We start from the raw sequence: 22998 nt of genomic DNA on the forward strand, positions 1-22998 counted from the left end.
GCTGGAACCATAAGTTCCTACTTGCCCAAGGGTCTGCAATCTGTAACACTGACGGATCAAACCCGAACGCCCTCCATTTAGTTTCTCTCTTTTGTAATGCATGGTATTGACCAGTCATGTATTCTGGTGTCTGATCAGAGTCAGAAAAGTTATTATCTACGTCTGAAATAGTCCTCTGAGCTGTTACAGATGAATCTACATAATTCTCTTCTATCATCTGTTCTCTAACTTCACCAATCTCATTATTACTGTTCACACTAGGCTCTATTTTGAACATTAGCTTCTGGGTTACATTAATCACATCCTTACCTGTCGAAGATGTCACGTTGGATGTCTGTGTTACATTTACAAATGTCGTAGAAGCCAAAGATGTCGTCACTGTTGTAGCCTTCATTCCCTTCAAAGTCATAGCTAGAGTAGTAGTCTGAGTTGTTGTATGAACATTCTCAGTTGTTTCTGGACCTAAAGTACCAGACTTCATATATGTACTATTCACCCTTGGACATAACATAACACATAACCTCCGGGCACAGGAACAGACCCCCCCTCCAACAGGTCAAAGGGCATTCTTTTGAGGGGCCACTGACCAAAAACACATGTGAATCGGTATGTTGGAAATCGATCTTTTAAGGAAGCGGAGAATACACCACACCTTCCCAATGGCCCTGCCTCCTTCTCTGTGCCTCCTGCCTCAAAGGCCTGACCTCATTGCCCCCCCCTTCCTTCTCCTCTCTTCCTCATTCTGTTTCATGGATTGTGGAAATCTGGATCGTGATCCATGCCTACTACTAATTATTCATACATTCAGTCATATAAATTGAATGTTTATGTAACTCTGTAACGTTGTTCATCTGGTCACATAACATCTATTGCTTCTGTCCATCCGGGGAGAGGGATCCTCCTCTGTTGCTCTCCTGAAGGTTTCTTCCCTTTTGCCCTGTGAAAGAGTATTTTCTATTTTTTGGGGAGTTTTTCCTGATCTGATGTGAGGTCAAAGGTCAGGGATGTCGTATGTGTACAGATTGTAAAGCCCTCTAAAGACTCCTACATTATCATCATAGTCACGATGATGTACTTGTGCCAAATACCACAATAAAGTCCAGTCCCAAGTTACTCGTCTTGAGATATTGGCCAATCAGTGATGATCATTTAGCCCAGCACAGCTTCAGACTATAAAACAAAGTAGTCCTGGTATTGTGAAAAGCCAGCGGTGTCATATTCTACATTAATATTACATGCATTTCGTTATGAAAAGGGCAAACTGAAGCCGCTGTGGAATACAATGTCGTGCATGTCATACATGGCTCCCACCACTAGAGGTCAGTGACGTCTTCTTCAACAGTCGTGGTAAAAGAAGTCCTTCCTACCAGAGTTGAGGGTGAGTACTGGTTGTGGTGGTATGTGGAACCAACACAACAACCCTTGATAGGATCACGATAACAACAAACAAACTGCTGAGCATTAGACTCGTTTGGTTGTGTCCTCTGCTGGTTCCTCCAATAACAAACTCATAATCGTGTCCATTAATAACAGACAGGTCACATGGCTCAGATGCTGCTTCACGGGCTCTCGGCTAAAGGGGAGAAGGCTTCACATGGTGCAGCTAACAGCTGTTTTAATCATCCATGTCCTGTGTTCTCTACCGTCATGTTGTTTAGTGTATTGACCTTTTATGATGATTGTAATGTTTGTAAAGTGTCTTTGAGTATTTTAAAATGTATTATTCTTATTACTGAGATTAAAGATGAATGAATTAGGGATATCTGTAATGAATTGACTTGAGAACAGACCAGGAAACAACATTTTAATGGGCGGATTGTCACTAACTTCCTGCTTTAACAGACACAATCAGGTCTTTGTTGGTCAACAAACACAAGATCCAATGTCTAAACATTAGTGTTGCTTCTCACCTGAGAAACGGAGGTTACTGATTGGATCTTTCATTCTGTTCCCAGATCAGTTTCCTTCACTTCACTTTTCTGCACAACAACATAAATAAATGGCATCACGCAGCTTTAATATCTCTCAGGTGAATGAATGTCAGAGCAGTTCTGCCAACATAGTTATATTACACTTTATTCATTTGTTTTTATTAACCTACACATATTTATGTTTTCATTGTATCCCTGTATTTTAACTTTTTTAACTTTTATGTCTTAGATTATCACTTTGACGTGCAGGATTTTCTTTTTATACATATTAAGTTATCGGAGGTAAATTGTATCTCACAACTGTTTCTCTGTATTTTAACTGACTTCTATTTCAAGACATCTCAGGAGGAAATATTTCACTTTTGACTTTTATTCTAGTGACTTTACAGAACGAGGGATCAGTTAATAAGATATGATGCTGTGCTGTAGATTAAACTATGCAGCAGTATATCAAGCCATTCAAATCTGCTCCACCTCCAACAGCTGTTACTAAACTACAATATTACTCATAAAAGATTCAGTAATAATATTCCAATAACATGGTGATCAAATATTACACTCTGCCCAACGAGTATTTCACTTTTATTATTTTATGCTAATACTTTTTAGATTTGGATACAGGACATTTATGATTTATGAACAGATAATAAATCTTTTATATATATTATATGACCACTCTGCCCAAGAAGATACGACAATTTATAGTTTTTTTAATATATATATACCAGATTTTTAACCAGATGGCACTTGTAATGTTCTGTGTGTTATGGACCTCTTTTGTCTTCGTGGGCGTGAATGAGACAGAGAGACAGACAGACAGGTCGCAGCGTCACAGACAGACAGGCAGACAGACAGGTCGCAGCGTCACAGCCCTGTGTGTCGGTCGGGACCTAGCGTTAGCTGCGGTGTAAGCTGCGGGGGAGAGGCGGTTCTTGAAGGCGTGGAAACCCACTTGACGTTACCGATAACGGGATATCGATCCCAAGTGATCGGTGCCGATGAAACGACCCGTCTCGTGTGGACCCGGAGGAGAAGAAGAGACTTTTACAGGTGAGCGAGCTCCTTTGAATCCAAGCTGACGTGAGAACGTGTAGCTACAAGCTAGCGCTCGAGAGTTAGCTGACGCTAGCTAGCTGACTTAAACAGGAGCAGTTGATGAACACATACAGCCAGCAACAACAACAACAACAACAACAACAACAGCAGCAGCGTTCCCCGGTGCTCGTGTGGTGTCTGTTCATGTTGTACCGGTGACGTTTATCTGTGGCTGCAACATGACACGTCCAGTTAGCTCGCTAGCTAGCTGCTAACCGCCCAATCATGTTGGAGTCCTCCCTTTATGTAGGTGTATTAACCCCATAGAGTAAATATATATATATATATATATATATATATATATACACATACATACATATATATATATATATATATATATATATATATATATATATATATATATATATATATATATATATGTATGTGTGTGCATATATATATATATATATATTATTTTCAATTCAATTCAGTTTATTTTTGTATAGCCCAATATCACAAATTACAAACTCCCCTCAGAGGGCTTTACAATCTGTACACATACGACATCCCTGACCTTTGACCTCACATTGGATCAGGAAAAACTCCCCAAAAATAACCTTTGACAGGGAAAAAAGGGAAGAAACCTTCAGGAGAGCAACAGAGGAGGATCCCTCTCCCCGGATGGACAGATGAATAGATGTCATGTGTACAGAATGAACAGCATTTATAAAGTTACATAAACACATTACATGAATATGACAATGTATGAATGAAACTCCAATCCATGAAACAGAAGGAGGTAGAGAGGAGGGGGGGCGGGGCATCAGCAGGGCCAATGGGAGACCGGCTCACCAGCATCAGACACCTCCAGGTCCAATGGACCCTATGAGACGTGAAGTCACAACGACTCCGGGGAGGAAGCAGAGTTAATAAGGTGCAATGGAGAGATGTAAATTCATCCATAAGGAGAGAGAGAAGAGGAGAGAGGTGCTCAGTGTATCCTAAAACATCCCCCAGCAGCCTATAAGCCTATAGCAGCATATCAAGGGGCTGGACCAGGACAAACCTGATTCAGCCCTAACTGTAAGCACTATTAAAGAGGAAAGTCTTAAGTCTATTCTTGAATGAGGTGACTGTGTCTGCCTCCCGGACTGAAAGTGGAAGCTGGTTCCATAAAAGAGGAGCTTGATAACTGAAGGCTCTGGCTCCCATCCTACTTTTTAGGACTCTAAGAACCATGAGTAGCCCCACAATGAGTGCAGCTCTCTAGTGGGGCAATATGGTACTACAAGCTCCTTAAGATATGATGGGGCATCACCAATCAAGGCTTTGTAGCTGAGGAGAAGAATTTTAAATGTGATTCTTGATTTTACAGGGAGCCAGTGCAGAGCAGCTAATACAGGAGTAATGTGATCTCTTTTCTTAGTTTTTGTGAGTACACGAGCTGCAGCATTCTGGATCAACTGGAGGGACTTAAGAGACTTATTAGAGCAGCCTGATAATAAGGAGTTGCAGTAATCTAGTCTGGAAGTAACAAACGCGTGAACCAGCTTTTCTGCATCTTTTTGAGACAAGATGTGCCTTATTTTTGAAATGTTACGTAGATGAAAAAATGCAATCCTTGAGATTTGCTTAACGTGGGAGTTAAAGGACAAGTCTCGGTCAAAGATAACTAGAGATTCTTTACAGTGGTGTTGGATGCCAGGGAAATGCCATCTACAGAAACCACATCACCAGATAATTGATCTCTGAGGTGTTCAGGGCCCAGTAAAATAACTTCAGTTTTGTCTGAGTTTAACATCAGGAAGTTGCAGGTCATCCATGTTTTTATGTCTTTAAGACATTCTTGAATTTTAGCGAGCTGGTTGGTCTCCTCTGGTTTGATCAATAGATATAATTGAGTATCTAAATCCTGACTGAAACTCCTCAAATAAACTATTCTGATGTAGAAAGTCACACAACTGATTTGCGACTACTTTCTCAAAGATCTTAGAGAGGAAGGGAAGGTTAGAGATGGGTCTGTAGTTAGCCAACACCTCTGGATTAAGAGTGGGCTTTTTCAGGAGAGGTTTAATTACAGCTACTTTGAAGGAATGTGGTACATGGCCTGTTAGCAAAGACACATTAACAATATCCAACAGAGAGGTGCCAATTAAAGGCAACACGTCTTTAAGCAGCCTCGTTGGGATGGGGTCCAAGAGACAGGTAGACGTTTTAGAAGTAGAAACCATTGAGGACAATTGGTCTAGGTTAATGGGAGAAAAGCCATCCAAATATACACCAGGGCATACAGCCGTTTCCAAGGCCACTCCTCTTGACGCCATATGCTCTCAAGCTTTCATGAAGTTTGCTTTAGGTCGCGGGTCTGAGGGTTATACCAGGGAGCAAACCTCCTTTGCCTCACTGTCTTTTTCTTCAGAGGGGCTATCGAGTCTAGTGTCATTCTCAGTGAGCCTGTAGCACTATCGACAAGATGATCAATCTGGGACGGACTAAAGTTAGCACAGGAGTCCTCCGTCACATTGAGACGTGGTATTGAATCAAATGCAGAAGGAATCTCTTCTTTAAATGTAGCTACAGCACTGTCAGTTAGACATCTGGTGTAGAAACCTTTGACTAACGGTGTACACTCCGGGAGTATAAACTCAAAAGTTATGAGGTAATGGTCTGACAGAAGAGGGTTCTGTGGGAAGACCTCCAAATGCTCAATGTCAATGCCATATGTAAGAACAAGGTCGAGGGTGTGGCCAAAGCAGTGAGTGGGTTTCTGTACTCTCTGACAGAAGCCAATCGAGTCCAACAATGAGATAAATGCAGCACTAAGGCAATCATTATCAATATCCACATGAATATTAAAATCTCCTACAATAATAACCTTATCAGTTTTAAGGACTAAACTTGATAAACACTCTGAAAATTCAGATATAAATTCAGAATATGGACCTGGTGGCCGGTACAGTATAACACATAGGATTGGCTGTAATGTTTTACAGGTTGGATGTGAAAGACTAAGAACAAGGCTTTCAAATGAGTTGTAGTTTAGTTTAGGTTTAGGATTCATTAATAGGCTTGAGTCAAAGATGGATGCTACTCCACCTCCTCGGCCGGTGCCTCGAGGAATGTGAGTATAAATATGACTTGGAGGAGTTGATTCATTTAGGCTGACATATTCTTCATGGCTCAGCCAGGTTTCAGTAAGACACAATAAATCAATGTGATTGTCTGATATTAAATCATTTACTAATACAGCTTTAGATGACAGAGATCTAATATGTAGGAGTCCACATTTAATTATCCTGTTTTGTTCCACTGTGGCAGTAGTGATGTTAACCTGTATGAGGTTATTTAGTATGACTCCTCTTCTGGTTACTTTTGATTTAATTAATTGAAGTGGCCGTGGGACAGACACAGTCTCTATAGAGTTAAGGTTAAGGGTGGGTAACTGCTCGAATGGAAGTGCAGAGAAGGGTGGAAGACTACAACTCTGCTTCTGCTTCCTGATCTGAACTCTGGGTCATGGATTAAGACTGTGTATATATATATATATATATATATATGTATATATATATATATATATATATATATACATATAATATATATATATACATATAATATATATACAGTGGGTACGGTAAGCATTTAGACACCTTTATATGTTTCACTCTGTTTCATTGCAGCCATTTGCTCAAATCAAAAAAGTTCATTTTGTTTTTCATTAATGTACTCAGCACCCCATCTTGACAGAAAAAAACTGAAATATCACATGGTCATAAGTATTCAGACCCTTTTGAGCTAGTACAGCCATGAGTCTTCTTGGGAATGATGCAACAAGTTTTTCACACCTGGATTTGGAGATCCTCTGCAATTCTTCCTTGCAGATCCACTCCAGTTCGGTCAGGTTGGATGGTGAACGTTGGTGAACAGCCATTTTCAGGTCTCTCCAGAGATGCTCAATTGGGTTTAGGTCAGGGCTCTGGCTGGGCCAGTCAAGAATGGTCACAGAGTTGTTCCGAAGCCACTCCTTTGTTATTTTAGCTGTGTGCTCAGGGTCATTGTCTTGTTGGAAGGTGAACCTTCGGCCCAGTCTGAGGTCCAGAGCACTCTGGCCGCATTCATCTTTCCTTTAATTGCAACCAGTCGTCCTGTCCCTGCAGCTGAAAAACACCCCCATAGCATGATGCTGCCACCACCATGTTTCACTGTTGGGGTTGTATTGGGCAGGTGATGAGCAGTGCCTGGTTTTCTCCACACATACCGCTTTGAATTAATGCCAACAAGTTCAATCTTGGTCTCATCAGACCAGAGAATCTTATTTCTCATAGTCTGGGAGTCCTTCATATGGGCTTTTTATATGTCTTGCCCTGAGGAGAGGCTTCCGTTGGGCCACTCTGCCATAAAGCCTGACTGGCGGAGTGCTGCAGTGATACTTTGTGGAACGTTCTCCCATCTCCCTACTGCATCACTGGAGCTCAGCCAAAGTGATCTTTGGGTTCTTCTTTACCTCTCACCAAGGCTCTTCTCCCACGGTTGCTCAGTTTGGCTGGACGGCCAGGTCTAGGAAGAGTTCTGGTTGTCCCACACTTCTTCCATTTAAGGATTATGGAGGCCACTGTGCTCTTAGGAACCTCGAGTGCTGCAGAATATCTTGTGTAACTGTGGCCAGATCTGTGCCACCATTCTGTCTCTGAGCTCCTTGGGCAGTTCCTTGGACCTCATCATTCTCAGTTGCTCTGCCATGCATATAGACAGGTGTGTGCCTTTCCTAATCAAGTCCAATCAGTTTAATTAAACACAGCTGGACTCCAATGAAGGAGTGGAACCATCTCAAGGAGGATCAGAAGAAATGGACCGCATGTAAGTTAAATATGAGTGTCACAGCAAAGGGTCTGAATACTTATGACCACTTATGATCTTTTTAATAAATTTGCAAACAGTTCTGTTTTTTTCTGTCAAGTTGGGGTGCTGAGTACATTAATGGGAAATAAAATTAACTTTTTTGATTTTAGCAAATGGCTGCAATGAAACGAGTGACACATTTAAAGGGGTCTGAATACTTTCTGTACCCATTGTATATGTGTATATGTGTGTGTGTATATATATATATATATATATATATATATATATATATTTTTTTTTTTTTTAATAATACGTGTAGATGAAGGCGCTTCACCACCGGCAAAGAGAGCACGAGTGGTGGGAAGCGATGTCATCAGACGAAGGGGACATGATGCACAAGTAATGGAGACATCCAAATCAACATGAACAAAGTGGAGTAGCAAGTGCATTGTCATGTTTGTTATTTTAATGGCAACTTTTACAAAATGAGCAATGTGAATGAATGAGATTGTGCGAGATCTAAAGTTAGCTAGGCTAATAAACGCGATGTTCCCAATGCTGTTTGTCTGTTGCTCAGCAACAGCCCCACACATGGTGACTATTTTCTCTCGGCTACTGAAATGCGATACACAACGTTTGGTGGCTACAACTATTTTGTGCTGAAAGGCAGCTTACTATTTACTTACTATTTATAATGTCGCTGGCAACCGTATTATAAAAGCAAAAGTCCTGCCTATCGAACCTTATTGCTTAAATATATATCTATATATATATATAGTTGTTAAACAGAATGGTTCTTTCAGAAACATATAATAAATATGTCATATAGTAATAATATACCATACATATCTATCTATATTTACGTATAATAAGAATAATACATCCAATTTATATAGCGCTTTTCAAAACACACAGGCGCTTAAATGTATGTATATGTAGTTACTTGTTTGGCAGAATGGTTTCTTTCGGACTCATAATAAATATATCATATAATAAATCTTAACATATATTTATAAAAAAATGTCATATAATACTAATGACTAATACTAAGTGATAGACGTAATGTGTGTTTAACAGGCCTGTTGATCCGTTACGCTGGTTTTCCAGCGTGAGTCCAACTCTTTTAGTCACACGGTTCTTCAGATACAACCGGAACGACTCGTCATAGAGACTAAACTGTGCGCGTCATCGACCCACAACGTGCACGTGGACCTGTCTGAGTGGACTCTGTGTGGTTCCGCTTCATTGAACACGTCCGGATCGTCTCCTCGTGACGTCAGCGCGCCAGCAGGAGGGAGACGGACCCGAACGGAGCCGAGCGACACCGAGCGGGTCCGAGTGAGCGAAGCGTTTTTAACGGAGTTGTCTGGAGGAAACGTTTCTGTGAGCTCGTGAAGATGTCTAAAGTCCAACAGCTGAGATGTTTAGTCAACCAGCGACTAACTGCGGCTGCGCAAGAGATCTTTGGTCTGTTTGAAAGAACGATAGCAGAGTACGAGGAGGAACTTTGTAGTTCCAGAGAGGAGAACGAGCGACACCGGAAACGACTGGACGCTGTGTTCAACCCGGAAGTCCGGTTACACAGAGCAGGTTGGTCCTTTGTTTCTTTGTCGCTTTAAACTTCATGTACTGAGGTAGAGTTACAGGTACTGTACTAAAGTACTTAAACACGGTCATAGTTTTACTCAGAGGTACATATTGTACTTTTTACTGTACTACATCTCTCAGGCTCTTGGATTTGTGCTCAAACTGTATTCATGTACTCAGATTTAGTTCTTCTTGCTCAGATCTTCTGCTCTCCAGCTTCAGGCTGCGTTTGCTTCACTGGAACGTCCCTGATGGAGGACTGGTTCCTCCTCTTCTGCAGCCCAAGGCTTTATTATATTGTTCTTTATCAATAAAAGGACGATTAATGACAAAAGAGGTCATGCTTCTCTCATTCACAACTAATTCACTTCTTTTTCATTGATAAACCTTTTGAATAATAAAGAGTTTAATATGAGATTCATAAGACATATTAATGTGTGTTATTGTTCTCCAGTAGACCCAGAGCCCCCCCACATTAAAGAGGAACAGGAGGACCCAGAGCCCCCAAACATTTGGAAAGTTCATCCAATGTTTCCACCAAAATGACTTCAGTTCAATGTTGTTCTTCTATATTTGTCCCAGAGTTTGTAACCAAGCTGCAGCAGACTGGTTTTATTTTTAAATAAATATGTGTGTTCATGATTAATGTTTTAATGGAAGTTACATTTATAATGTGTACGTGAAATGTGAAATGAATTGGTTTCATTTATGAAATGTATTGTTCACTGATATGATTTCCACCCTGTTATCTGAGTGTCATTGAACCTCTGGCCGAGGCTATTAGAATACACCTACATGTTAAAGGTATTAACAGTGGGAAAATGGAGCATATTATTTCACTGTATGCAGATGATATACTGCTATTTTTCCATAACCCTAAACAATCAATGTGCTCGAAATAATCTGTGAATTTGGTAGATTCTCTGACTGTAAGATCAATATGGGTAAATCAACTGCCCTACCACTTGGAGGCAGTAGAGACCCGGATAACAGCATAATATCTCCATTTAATTTATCTCCCAATGGCTTTAAATACCTGGGAATCCATGTCTGCTCCCAACTGGAAGACCTGGTGAAGATGAATCTGTCTCCTGTCCTCAAACAGATTAAACTGGATGTACATAGATGGCTGCCGCTCCCAATTTCTTGGCTGAATATACTCCCTAGAATGTTGTACCCCTTGTTCACTGATATGATTTCCACCCTGTTATCTGAGTTTATTTTATGATAATTAAATGAAATCAAGAATTATTAAGCATATCTTTGTGGTTACTTGCAGGTTATGAATTGGCTAAATAAAATAACATAAAAATGGCGTAAAATTTCAATTAAATTTTAGAAGAACTTTTTACAAAATATTGCTTGTTTGTAAATACTGTTTAAAATATATTTTAGGGTAAAGGTGGATTTGTGCTCAAACTGTATTCATGTACTCAGATTTAGTTCTTCTTGCTCAGATCTTCTGCTCTCCAGCTTCAGGCTGCGTTTGCTTCACTGGAACGTCCCTGATGGAGGACTGGTTCCTCCTCTTCTGCAGCCCAAGGCTTTATTATATTGTTCTTTATCAATAAAAGGACGATTAATGACAAAAGAGGTCATGCTTCTCTCATTCACAACTAATTCACTGCTTTTTCATTGATAAACCTCTTGAATAATAAAGAGTTAAATATGAGATACATAAGATGTATTAATGTATTTTATTATTCTCCAGAGCCCCCCGACATTAAAGCGGACCAAGAGGAACCAGAGCCCCCCGACATTAAAGCGGACCAAGAGGAACCAGAGCCCCCCCACATTAAAGAGGAACAGGAGGACCCAGAGCCCCGCCACATTAAAGAGGAACAGGAGGATCTAGAACCTCCCCACATTAAAGAGGAACAGGAGGACCCAGAGCCCCCCCACATTAAAGAGGAACAGGAGGAACTCTGGACCAGTCAGGAGCGAGAGCAGCTTCAAGGGCTGGAGGAGGCTGGTCTCAAGTTCTCATTCACTGTAAAGAGTGAAGATGATGAAGAGGAAGCTCAGTCCTCTCAGCTTCATCAAAGACAAACTGAACACATGGAAACAGAAGCTGATGGAGCGGATTGTGGAGGACCAGAACCAGACAGGAAGTTAGATCCAGAAAGACATCCAGGACCAGATACTGATGAGACTGAGGACAGTGATGATTGGGAGGGGACTGAGGACAGTGATGATGGGGAGGAGACTGAGGAACCTCAGTCAGATGTGAACCCTCAAAACAAAGAAGTACCTGTAAGTGATGTGAACTGTAGTACTGGAAATACATCAATCAGCTCTCCTGAATGTGCTGGAAGCTCTGACCACAAGGGACATCTGGAGAAACCCACTAGCTCCAAAACAGGAGAGAAACCATTTCAATGCTCACTTTGTGACAAAAGATTTGGATTCAATAAGTATCTAAAGAAACACATGACTGTCCACACAGGAGAGAAACCATTTCAATGTTCGCTTTGTGGCAAAAGATTTGGATTCAATAAGTATCTAAAGAAACACATGAGTGTCCACACAGGTGAGAAACCATTTAGTTGTTCCTTGTGTAGTAAAACATTTTCACTTAAGGGAAACCTGAACTTTCACATGACTGTCCACACAGGAGAGAAACCATTTAGTTGTTCAGTGTGTAGTAAAACATTTTCACGTAAGGGAAACCTGAACTTTCACATGATTGTCCACACAGGAGAGAAACCATTTGGTTGTTCTGTGTGTAGTAAAACATTTTCACATAAAGTAAGCCTGAACGATCACATGTTTGTCCACACAGGAGAGAAACCATTTTGTTGTTCCGTGTGTAGTAAAACATTTTCTCTTCAGAGAAACCTGAACGGTCACATGTTTGTCCACACAGGAGAGAAACCATATAGTTGTTCCGTTTGTCGTAAAACATTTACACAAAAGCAACATCTGAAACGACATTTAGTTGTCCACACTAGAGAAACTAATTAGTCGTGGAGTTTCTCAACAAGATTCTCTTTTCTCGGTTATTCCAAAAATCACAATTTAGTTATGAGAGTCTCTGAAATAAACATGGTTAAACACTTAAAAACTGTCAGGCTGATACAAACTCCAACATAAATCTATTCAGCTGAGATTAAGCTTCACATCAATTTATATTCTTTGATGTCAGTTTCTCTGGTATTGTCTTATGTTTCATGTGTTATGTGTTGTCATGTATATATGAATTTAAATGGTTTTCCATTGTCAAAGTATTTCATGTCCTCTATGCAGCACTGTGGTTTGAGCTGAATTCTCATCGGTGATGAAACTGAGGAACATTTGTAACCTTCTTTCTCTTCAGCAACGTTTCTCTAAATATGTGTGTTCATGATGTTCAATGTTTTAATGGAAGTTACATTTATAATGTTTACGTGAAATGTGAAATGAATTGCTTTCATTAATGAAATGTATTGTTCACTGATATGATTTCCACCCTGTTATCTGAGTGTTATTGAACCTCTGGCCGAGGCTATTAGAATACACCTACATGTTAAAGGTATTAACAGTGGGAAAATGGAGCATATTATTTCACTGTATGCAGATGATATACTGCTATTTCTCCATAACCCTAAACAATCAATGTGCTCAAAATAATCTGTGAATTTGGTAGATTCTCTGACTGTAAGATCAATATGGGTAAATCAACTGCCCTACCACTTGGAGGCATTAGAGACCTGGATAACAGCATAATATCTCCATTTAATTTATCTCCCAATGGCTTTAAATACCTGGGAATCCATGTCTGCTCCCAACTGGAAGACCTGGTGAAGATGAATCTGTCTCCTGTCCTCAAACAGATTAAACTGGATTTACATAGATGGCTGCCGCTCCCAATTTCTTGGCTGAATATACTCCCTAGAATGTTGTACCCCTTGCAAATGATACCCAACAATATCCCAAGTATTTTTTTTATAGATTTGCATAAAACCATTTCTAAATTTATTTGGAAAAATAAACACCCTGAAATGATATTAGAGAAACTCCAACTGCCAGTGGTAAATGGGGGTCTAGCAGTACCAAATGTTCTATATTATTTCTGGTCAATACAACTGAAAGATGTATCAGAATGGGTGGCACAACACCCCAAATCAATATGGTTAGACTTTGAAATGAAAGGATGTAACTAATTATCAAGTGCACCTTTCTTAAATACTGTTAAACAAACACTAGGCACCAGTGACAACTTTATTGTGAGTAACATTCTAAGCATGTGGATTAGGGTAAAGAAGGTGTTTTCTTTCAATAAAAATAGTCTTGTTATGCACTGATTGTTAATAACCCCAATTTGATTCCTTCCTGTATTGCCCCTGGTTTTGAAGAATGGAACACACATGGGATCCAGGTGATAAACGACCTCTATGAAAGTGGTACCATAAAGTCTTTTAATAAACTTCAGGATGAGTATGAGCGGCCCAAAACACAGTTTTTCTGATTCTTAAACTCTGAACCCCGATTCAAAGAAGGTCATGGACCAGATCTGATGGAGTCAGTGATTCACCAAGTCTGCCAGCTGAAGAGGAACAAAACTAAGTCAGTTAACCAATGGAAAACAATCATGTTAAATAGCAAATGAATATGTAGTAGTTGCAAATTATACATAAATTACAAACTACCATATATAGTAGGAGCACATATGACAGAATGTTCTGGCGTATGTTTAAGGTGTAAGCAACATGTTGGCTCTTATGTGCATTTAATTTGTCTCTGTGCAGAAATTAATAACTTGGTTTGAAATTGGGAACCAAATATCGTCCATAATAAAATGTGCTCCATCCTCTCTTATGTATCCTAGGCCCACACACTGCCTCACCTGTAATAAACAGACAGAAGAATCCTCAGTCTTATATGGATTATCTATCCTACAGCATTAGCTTAGCATTGGCTGGACAGCACCACACCATCTGCCTCTAGCTGGCTTCACAATGTCCTACAACTCCTGCCATTGGAAGACTCACACATGTTGTCCAAGGAGACGTGAACAGGTTATTTTCCGTCTGGAACCCTTTTATGAATTTTATTGGCGAGGACGATGCCGAAACCATACGCAGAGGCTTTGCAACCTTGGGACCCAAGTGACTCTGAAGGAATGGGTCAGCAATATTTTACTTATTATGATTTATTGGTTTTGACGGACATAAAAGGGGGTTTCCTGTTCTGCAATTCTGTTTTAGCATTGGTTGTCGATGTGTCTGGCTTCCTGTGTAGCGAGCACGTTGTACATAATCTTCTTTGGGGGGACATTCGACAAGTAGCCTGGATGAGTTGAACATAAAATGGTGGTAAGAATGATATAAATACAATTTTTATAGTAGGTTCAATAAGGAGGATGATGATTTATGATGATTCATGTTCGATTTATATCAGTTGGTTGTTATGCTGTTATGTAATTTTTATTTTTCAGTTTTTTGTTGTCTAGTAATGTGAGGTAATCTGTAACTTGTAAAAACTTAAAATAAAATGATTGAAAGAAAGAAAATTTAATTATTCCAATACCTGTGTATTAAAAACACATTACAAGAGATGTGAATGTCCTGTAACAGGGTGCACATTTGGTCTTGCTCATTGTAACAGGTTTGAGTCTCGGGCAGGCACAAAAGAGGGCAACACACTCGATCTTTAGTGCAGTAATTGGTTTTATTCATTTCAGAACGCTCCAGGCATCTGCTCCCCGGTCTCCTTCCTCATTCTCCAGCTACTCCTGCTCTTAGATGGAAGACAAACAAACACCCAATTGACCCAAGCTGAGGCTGATTACACATCACGGCAGCGTTCCCTGAACCACCCCCCGCTCCACCCACCCTGCAGCTGAGCCTAACCACACCCCGCTGCCACACTAGTATGTAAAGAAATGGTCAACATAGACCATCACATCCTGAGATTGACCAATATATTAGTATTGTAGCTTAACAAGCCCTCTTTCATATGAAATATAGAAATCATGGAAAATAAAATAAATGTTGATAGAAGTAAACCTGGCTGAAATGGCACCGAATAGTAGGAATGAGGAGAAGATGAAGAGCAGGAAGTCAACAGTGACAGCTGCTGACTCATGTCCAGGATAAATTCATTATTAAAAACACATCAACTGGGATTAGAGGAAGGAAGGGAAGATATCCAGCAGCGGCTCCACCTAGTGGCCTCAAACAGGAAGTACAGTAATACTCCACGATTTATTTAACGGGTTTCCTCAGACTGAAATAACAAACTTCCTCATCCACAAATCACATACATTACAAAAAGAATGTGCACATACCTGTTTAAATACTCAAATAGTCTTAATGAGAGCCTTTTAGTGGTCAGAAGACTAGAAAAGAGAAATACAAGTGCAGGTCCATTTACCATGATATATACGTTTAACATGATATATACGTTACATACATTTGCACTGTACAGATATTGCATCGTCAAATTTATACCTTATTTATGTTTTTCTTTTGCCAAACACAATATATTATTCTGACCTTTGAACTCTATCTAGATTCTCGTGTCTCGTGAGAAACTTTACAGTAATATTTTACATAATATTTGTCTGCGTGTTCATAAATGTTTTATATTTTCCTTTGTAAGTAAAGTGTTCATGTTGTCATTATTTTGATCATCAAGAGTTCTTATCTAACTTCTTAACATGTTCTTAAATTCCTCTCCAAATGTTGATTTAGTTCTTAGTTTTTTATTCGTTCCTCCACCTCCAGACAGAAGGAGAACACACGGCCACACAGTTAACTAGCTACTCGTCATCAGCAGTCCAATATGCCTCCTCCTCATCAGACCAGAAGTCCTCGGCGGTGAGGTACTCCTCGCCGTCCCCCGCCCCGTTCTCCAGATGGTTGCTCTGTGGAGCCTCTGACCAATGGAGACCAACGGAGTCCCCGGCCTCCAGACCGCCCAGAGCAGCCGGAAAATGATGGCCAGACATATCTGAAGTGAAGATGAAAGACCTGAGAGACATTAGATCTGGTCAGCTTGGCATTTCTTTATTTACTCATTCATGTTCCGTTACTTCATTTGTTTGATTCCTTTCTGTTGTTCTCTTACATACCTTCAAATGTCGGGCGCAACTCAACCTTTCAGTTCAAACTCTATTTCCTGGTTCTGGAAACTCGTCCGTCTTTCAGAAATAAACAAACATTTTGAAGGACACATGTGATCGTGCACATCTGGATTGTTCTATTCACAAGATATGTTGAACAAAATAGAACATGAACACAAAGCAACATCCCTTCTCACACCTGGTAGAACAACTAGTTAACTGTTAGTTACTAGTTCACTGTTAGTTACTAGCTCACTGTAAGTTACTAGTTCACTGTTAGTTACTAGTTCACTGTAAGTTACTAGTTCACTGTTAGTTACTAGTTCACTGTTAGTTACTAGTTCACTGTTAGTTACTAGCTCACTGTAAGTTACTAGTTCACTGTTAGTTACTAGCTCACTGTAAGTTACTAGTTCACTGTTAGTTACTACCTCACTGTAAGTTACTAGTTCACTGTTAGTTACTACCTCACTGTTAGTTACTACCTCACTGTTAGTTACTAGTTCACTGTTAGTTACTAGCTCACTGTTAGTTACTAGTTAACTGTTAGTTACTAGCTCACTGTTAGTTACTAGTTCACTGTTAGTTACTAGCTCACTGTAAGTTACTAGTTCACTGTTAGTTACTACCTCACTGTTAGTTACTAGTTCACTGTTAGTTACTACCTCACTGTTAGTTACTAGTTCACTGTTAGTTACTACCTCACTGTTAGTTACTAGTTCACTGTTAGTTACTACCTCACTGTTAGTTACTAGTTCACTGTTAGTTACTAGCTCACTGTTAGTTACTAGTTAACTGTTAGTTACTAGTTCACTGTAAGTTACTAGTTCACTGTTAGTTACTAGCTCACTGTTAGTTACTAGTTCACTGTAAGTTACTAGTTAACTGTTAGTTACTAGCTCACTGTAAGTTACTAGTTCACTGTTAGTTACTAGCTCACTGTAAGTTACTAGCTCACTGTAAGTTACTAGTTAACTGTTAGTTACTTGCTCACTGTTAGTTACTAGCTCACTGTAAGTTACTAGTTCACTGTTAGTTACTAGTTCACTGTTAGTTACTAGTTAACTGTTAGTTACTAGCTCACTGTTAGTTACTAGTTCACTGTTAGTTACTAGCTCAGTGTTAGTTACTAGTTCACTGTTAGTTACTAGCTCACTGTAAGTTACTAGTTCACTGTTAGTTACTAGCTCACTGTAAGTTACTAGTTCACTGTTAGTTACTACCTCACTGTAAGTTACTAGTTCACTGTTAGTTACTACCTCACTGTTAGTTACTACCTCACTGTTAGTTACTAGTTCACTGTTAGTTACTAGCTCACTGTTAGTTACTAGTTAACTGTTAGTTACTAGCTCACTGTTAGTTACTAGTTCACTGTTAGTTACTAGCTCACTGTAAGTTACTAGTTCACTGTTAGTTACTAGCTCACTGTAAGTTACTAGTTCACTGTTAGTTACTACCTCACTGTTAGTTACTAGTTCACTGTTAGTTACTACCTCACTGTTAGTTACTAGTTCACTGTTAGTTACTACCTCACTGTTAGTTACTAGTTCACTGTTAGTTACTACCTCACTGTTAGTTACTAGTTCACTGTTAGTTACTAGCTCACTGCTAGTTACTAGTTAACTGTTAGTTACTAGTTCACTGTAAGTTACTAGTTCACTGTTAGTTACTAGCTCACTGTTAGTTACTAGTTCACTGTAAGTTACTAGTTAACTGTTAGTTACTAGCTCACTGTAAGTTACTAGTTCACTGTTAGTTACTAGCTCACTGTAAGTTACTAGCTCACTGTAAGTTACTAGTTAACTGTTAGTTACTTGCTCACTGTTAGTTACTAGCTCACTGTAAGTTACTAGTTCACTGTTAGTTACTAGTTCACTGTTAGTTACTAGTTAACTGTTAGTTACTAGCTCACTGTTAGTTACTAGTTCACTGTTAGTTACTAGCTCAGTGTTAGTTACTAGTTCACTGTTAGTTACTAGCTCACTGTAAGTTACTAGCTCACAGTTAGTTGATAGTTCACTGTTAATTGCTAGTTAACTGTTAGTTACTAGTTCACTGTTAGTTGCTAATTAACTTTTAGTTGCTAGTTCACTGGTAGTTACTTGCTCACTGTAAGTTACTAGTTAACTGTTAGTTGATAGTTCACTGTTAATTGCTAGTTAACTGTTAGTTACTAGTTCACTGTAAGTTATTAGCTCACTGTTAGTTGCTAGTTCACTGTTAGTTGCTAGTTAACTGTTAGTTGCTCATTAACTGTTAGTTGCTAGTTCACTGTTAGTTGCTAGTTCACTGTTAGTTGCTAGTTCACTGTTAGTTGCTTGTTAACTGTTAGTTGCTAGTTAACTGTTAGTTGCTAGTTAACTTTTAGTTAACTTTTAGTTAGCTAGGTAACTGTTAGTTCTAAAGCTTGTATGCCAGCTTTATTGGACACTACAAGCTAACTAGCTAACGTTGACGAGCTAGCTCACCAGCTAATACAATATCCACAAAGATTACACAATGTTGTCAATCTATCGCTGACGTTAGTTGTTAGCTGAGCACCAATGACCATCGCTAGCCAGCTGATTTACATCAGACATCTAATTGCAACTTACATTTACATTTGTATACAATAGCTGGCACCGGTGGCCTGACCTGGACAGCAAAAGCTGTGATTGGCCTGATTCGGCCTAAACCGACGTGACGCATTTCCGGTCTTTTTCCCGGCATTTTTCTTCGGCAATCGCGATTAAAGTGTAAGTGGAATTATTTTATACATATCAAAGAATCTACTTGTCAAATTTCATTAACAAATATGGACGTTTACATGTCTAAATAATACAGGAAAGTTACGTTAATAAGAGAAAGCAGTAAGAACACTCTGGCGATGCTCGGGCGACGATCTTTACTCTTAAAAAGTATTTCTGTATTTTCATCGTACTGCTAATATGAGCTAGCATATGAATCCATTTTGTTGCTAGCTTTACCTTAGCCAATGAAAATATGCCATCGTGTGTGACGTAGACTGTTGTCGAGGGGAGGGAGGGGGCTGGCAGAAATGTTTGGCTGATGAAAAAAATAAATAAAAAGTTGCGTCAGCGGGAAAAACAAACACATAATCGCAGCACCATAAAGGAGGCAGATGTTTGTTTAAAGCTCTGACAACACAAAGGCAGACATAATAACATGTTTTTCATTGTTTTTCATGAGCCAGGCTACATCAAGTATATTCATGCACAATAATCTTACTATTAAATTATGCAAATAATGTTGGTGTGTGTGTGTGTTTGAGAGTGAGAGAGACTGTCTGTACATTTGTTGAAAGTCAGCAGTGGCTCTTATGATTAGAAATGTAGATAAACCTTCAATATAATACAGTGCTAGTGTTATGGTTTGTCTCTGACCCCAAGCGCACGACAACAGCAAGGTTTAGTTCTAGCCGAACACACGGCGTAGTTTATTGAGCACAACAAGTCACTTAGAAAAGAAACACAAAAAACTCAAAGTGTCCCCTTAGTCCACGGGTGATCGAACATCAAACCCCAAAAAATCCAAGAAAATACTCCACACAAAAAAGTCAGCAAAGACACGAGGGAAAGTTCAGTGACGACACAAGGAGGAAAGTCCACGGACATCATGGCACGAACTCGCAACGTCAACACAGACAGTCCTGATCTTTATCCCCCCGAATACAACGAGCTGACGAGCTGCAGCCGTGGGACGAGCTGAGTGGCTTCAGGTGTGAGTTGAAGCGCCCCTGGCTTGTCCCCGCCTCCAAGCCCGTAGCTCCCTGGCAGCGCGCTCTGAGGTACCGGGTGTCACTGTGTGAACGGGCTGAGGAGGGAGTCCGGCTGGCTGAGTCCTGACAATACCCCCCCCTCTACGGGAGCCACCTGGCGACTTGCCAGGCTTCTCGGGATGGGCCTGATAAAAGTCAGTCAACAGTCCTGGGTCCATGATGAGCTGGCGGGACACCCAGCTTCGTTCCTCCGGACCATAGCCCACCCAGTCCACCAGAAACTGGTACCCACGTCCTCGTCGGCGAACATCCATCAGTCGGCGAACCTTCCACTGAGGGTGCCCATCTACGATCTTAGGGGGAGGTGGAACTGGGGCAGGAGGCATCAGGGGACTGTGGGAGACAGGTTTAATTCTCGACACATGGAACACTGGATGGATCCTCATGGAGGTTGGAAGTCTCAGCCTCACCGCTGCAGGACTGAGCACCCTTGTGATCTCAAAGGGTCCAACGAACCGGGGATCCAGCTTCTTAGCGGTTGACTGCAGGGGAAGATCCTTGGAGGACAGCCAAACCTTCTGCCCCAGTTGGTATGCGGGCGCTGGGTTCCAGCGACGGTTGGCTCCTCGGCTGCCACGTTCAGCCGCTCGGAGTAAGGCGGCTCTGGTGACCTCCCAGATACGACGACACCTGTTCAGATGGGTCTGCACGGAGGGAACTGCCACTTCCGACTGCTGAGCAGGAAAGAGCGGCGGCTGGTAACCCAGAGACGCCTCGAAGGGGGAGAGGCCGGTGGCGGAGCTGACCAGGGAGTTGATGGCGTACTCGACCCAGGGGAGGAACCGACTCCAGGAGGATGGTCTCCTGGCTGCCACACAACGGAGCGCAGACTCCACGCTCTGGTTCATCCTCTCAGTCTGTCCGTTTGTCTGTGGGTGATAACCAGAGGAAAGACTGACAGAGGCGCCCAACCCCTTGTAAAATGCTCGCCATACCTGGGAGATGAACTGGGGTCCTCTGTCCGAGACGACGTCCTGGGGGAGACCATGAAGCCGGAACACGTGGCTCGTCAGGAGGTCCGCCGTCTCCAACGCCGAAGGGAGTTTAGGGAGGGCCACCAGGTGCACCCCTTTACTGAAACGGTCCACTACCGTTAGTATCACCGTCTTCCCCTGGGAGGGCGGAAGTCCAGACACAAAGTCCAATGCCACGTGGGACCAGGGACGGCTAGGAACTGGAAGGGGCTGCAGTAGCCCTGCGGGAGCCCGGTGAGAGGCCTTGCTGCGGGCACAAACGGGGCAGGCCAGTACAAAGTCCTTTACCTCGTTCCTCATAGTAGGCCACCAGAAACGGCGAGCCAGAAAGGTGAAGGTGCGGTGGACGCCAGGATGGCAGGCAAACTGGCTAGCATGTCCCCACTGAAGCACCCGGGACCTGACCGACTCCGGAACGAACAGACGGCGTGGGGGCACGCCACTCGGAGCAGGATGGGAGCGCAACGCCTGTCTCACGACTGTCTCGATGCCCCAGGCCACCATGCCAACCACCTTGCCCTTGGGGATGATGGGAACTGACTCCTCAGCAGTCAGGCTCCTCCCTTGGTGTAGTCGGGACAGGGCATCCGCCTTAATGTTGCGGGAACCGGGACGATAGGTCAGAGAAAAATCGAACCGACTGAGGAAGCCGGCCCACCGAGCCTGTCGACCATTGAGACGCTTGGTCGCCCGGATGAAAGTCAAGTTCTTATGATCCGTCCAGATGGTGAACGGCTGCTCAGCCCCCTCCAGCCAATGGCGCCACTCCCCCAGAGCAGCTACCACTGCCAGCAACTCCCGGTTCCCGATGTCGTAGTTCTCCTCAGCAGGAAGGAACCGGCGAGAGAAGAACGCACAGGGATGAACCTTCTGATCCGCCACGGCTCGTTGGGAAAGAACCGCCCCCAAGCCGGTGTCCGAGGCATCCACCTCCACAATGAACTGCCTCTTAGGGTCGGGATGGAGTAGAACTGGGGCGCTGGTGAACCTCCTCTTGAGAGCCAGAAACGCGGCATCGGTAGCTGGGGACCAGATGAACGGCTGGGAGGGAGAGGTCAGCCTGGTGAGAGGTTCCGCCATGACACTGTAGTTCCGGATGAACCTCCGGTAGAAGTTGGCAAACCCGAGGAAGCTCTGCAACTCCTTTCGCGACGTGGGGTTCGGCCAGTCCACCACAGCCTGGATCTTGCGGGGGTCGGCCCGAGTCTGACCCTTCTCCACAACGAAGCCCAAGTAGTCGACAGAGGTTGAGTGGAATCGGCACTTCTCAGCCTTGACGAAGAGCCGGTTAAGGAGGAGACGCTTGAGCACCCGGCGGACGTGCTGGACATGATCCTCGAGGGTCCTGGAGAAGACCAGGATGTCGTCGAGGTAAACGACCACAAACTCGTCCAGCATGTCGCGGAGCACGTCGTTCATGAGCGCCTGGAATACCGCCGGGGCGTTGGTAAGGCCGAACGGCATTACCCGGTACTCATAGTGACCTCGGGGTGTCTTGAAGGCGGTCTTCCACTCGTCCCCCTTCCTGATTCGAACCAGGTGGTAGGCACTCCGGAGATCCAGCTTGGTGAAGATGGTAGCCTGGGTGAGGGGCTCAAGGGTGGAACTCATGAGGGGGAGGGGGTACTTGTTCTTGACCGTTATGTCGTTCAGTTGGCGATAGTCAATACAGGGTCGGAGGCCCCCATCCTTCTTCTTCACGAAGAAGAAGCCCGCTGCCACCGGGGAGGACGACGGCCGAATGAGCCCTGCTGCCACTGACTCCGATATGTACTCGTCCATCGAAGCCTTCTCCGGAATAGACAGGCTGTA

The 22998-nt window shown here is 42.2% G+C and overlaps 1 protein-coding gene and 1 long non-coding RNA gene across 3 annotated transcripts; both read left to right on the top strand.

Annotated features, from left to right (window-relative positions):
• The first annotated feature begins 2759 nt into the window (after nt 1-2759).
• On the top strand, nt 2760-10978 carry LOC117728872. 2 transcript variants are annotated; one of them, XR_004609264.1, is made up of 3 exons: nt 2760-2981; nt 8930-9392; nt 9844-10978. It is a non-coding gene; the product is annotated as an uncharacterized LOC117728872 (long non-coding RNA). The 2 variants fall into 2 exon arrangements; XR_004609265.1 differs by lacking the exon at nt 9844-10978 and adding an exon at nt 9590-9767.
• A 101-nt stretch (nt 10979-11079) lies between these two features.
• On the top strand, nt 11080-14861 carry LOC117728890 (zinc finger protein 239-like). Its single transcript, XM_034529814.1, has 2 exons — nt 11080-11173; nt 11263-14861. Exons 1-2 carry the CDS (start codon nt 11080-11082, stop codon nt 12351-12353), a joined length of 1185 nt encoding a protein of 394 aa, XP_034385705.1. The 3' UTR covers nt 12354-14861.
• The last annotated feature ends 8137 nt before the right edge of the window (nt 14862-22998 follow it).

This window comes from Cyclopterus lumpus, chromosome 3 (genome assembly GCF_009769545.1).
Source record: "Cyclopterus lumpus isolate fCycLum1 chromosome 3, fCycLum1.pri, whole genome shotgun sequence".
NCBI classification, from domain to species: Eukaryota; Metazoa; Chordata; class Actinopteri; order Perciformes; family Cyclopteridae; genus Cyclopterus; species Cyclopterus lumpus.

Coding starts and splice junctions, on each gene's coding strand:
- LOC117728890 (XM_034529814.1), top strand. CDS start 11,080: ATGTATTTTATTATTCTCCAGAGCCCCCCGACATTAAAGCGGACCAAG. Junction 11,174..11,262: donor GCGGACCAAGAGGAACCAGA/GCCCCCCCACAT, acceptor CCCACATTAAAG/AGGAACAGGAGGACCCAGAG.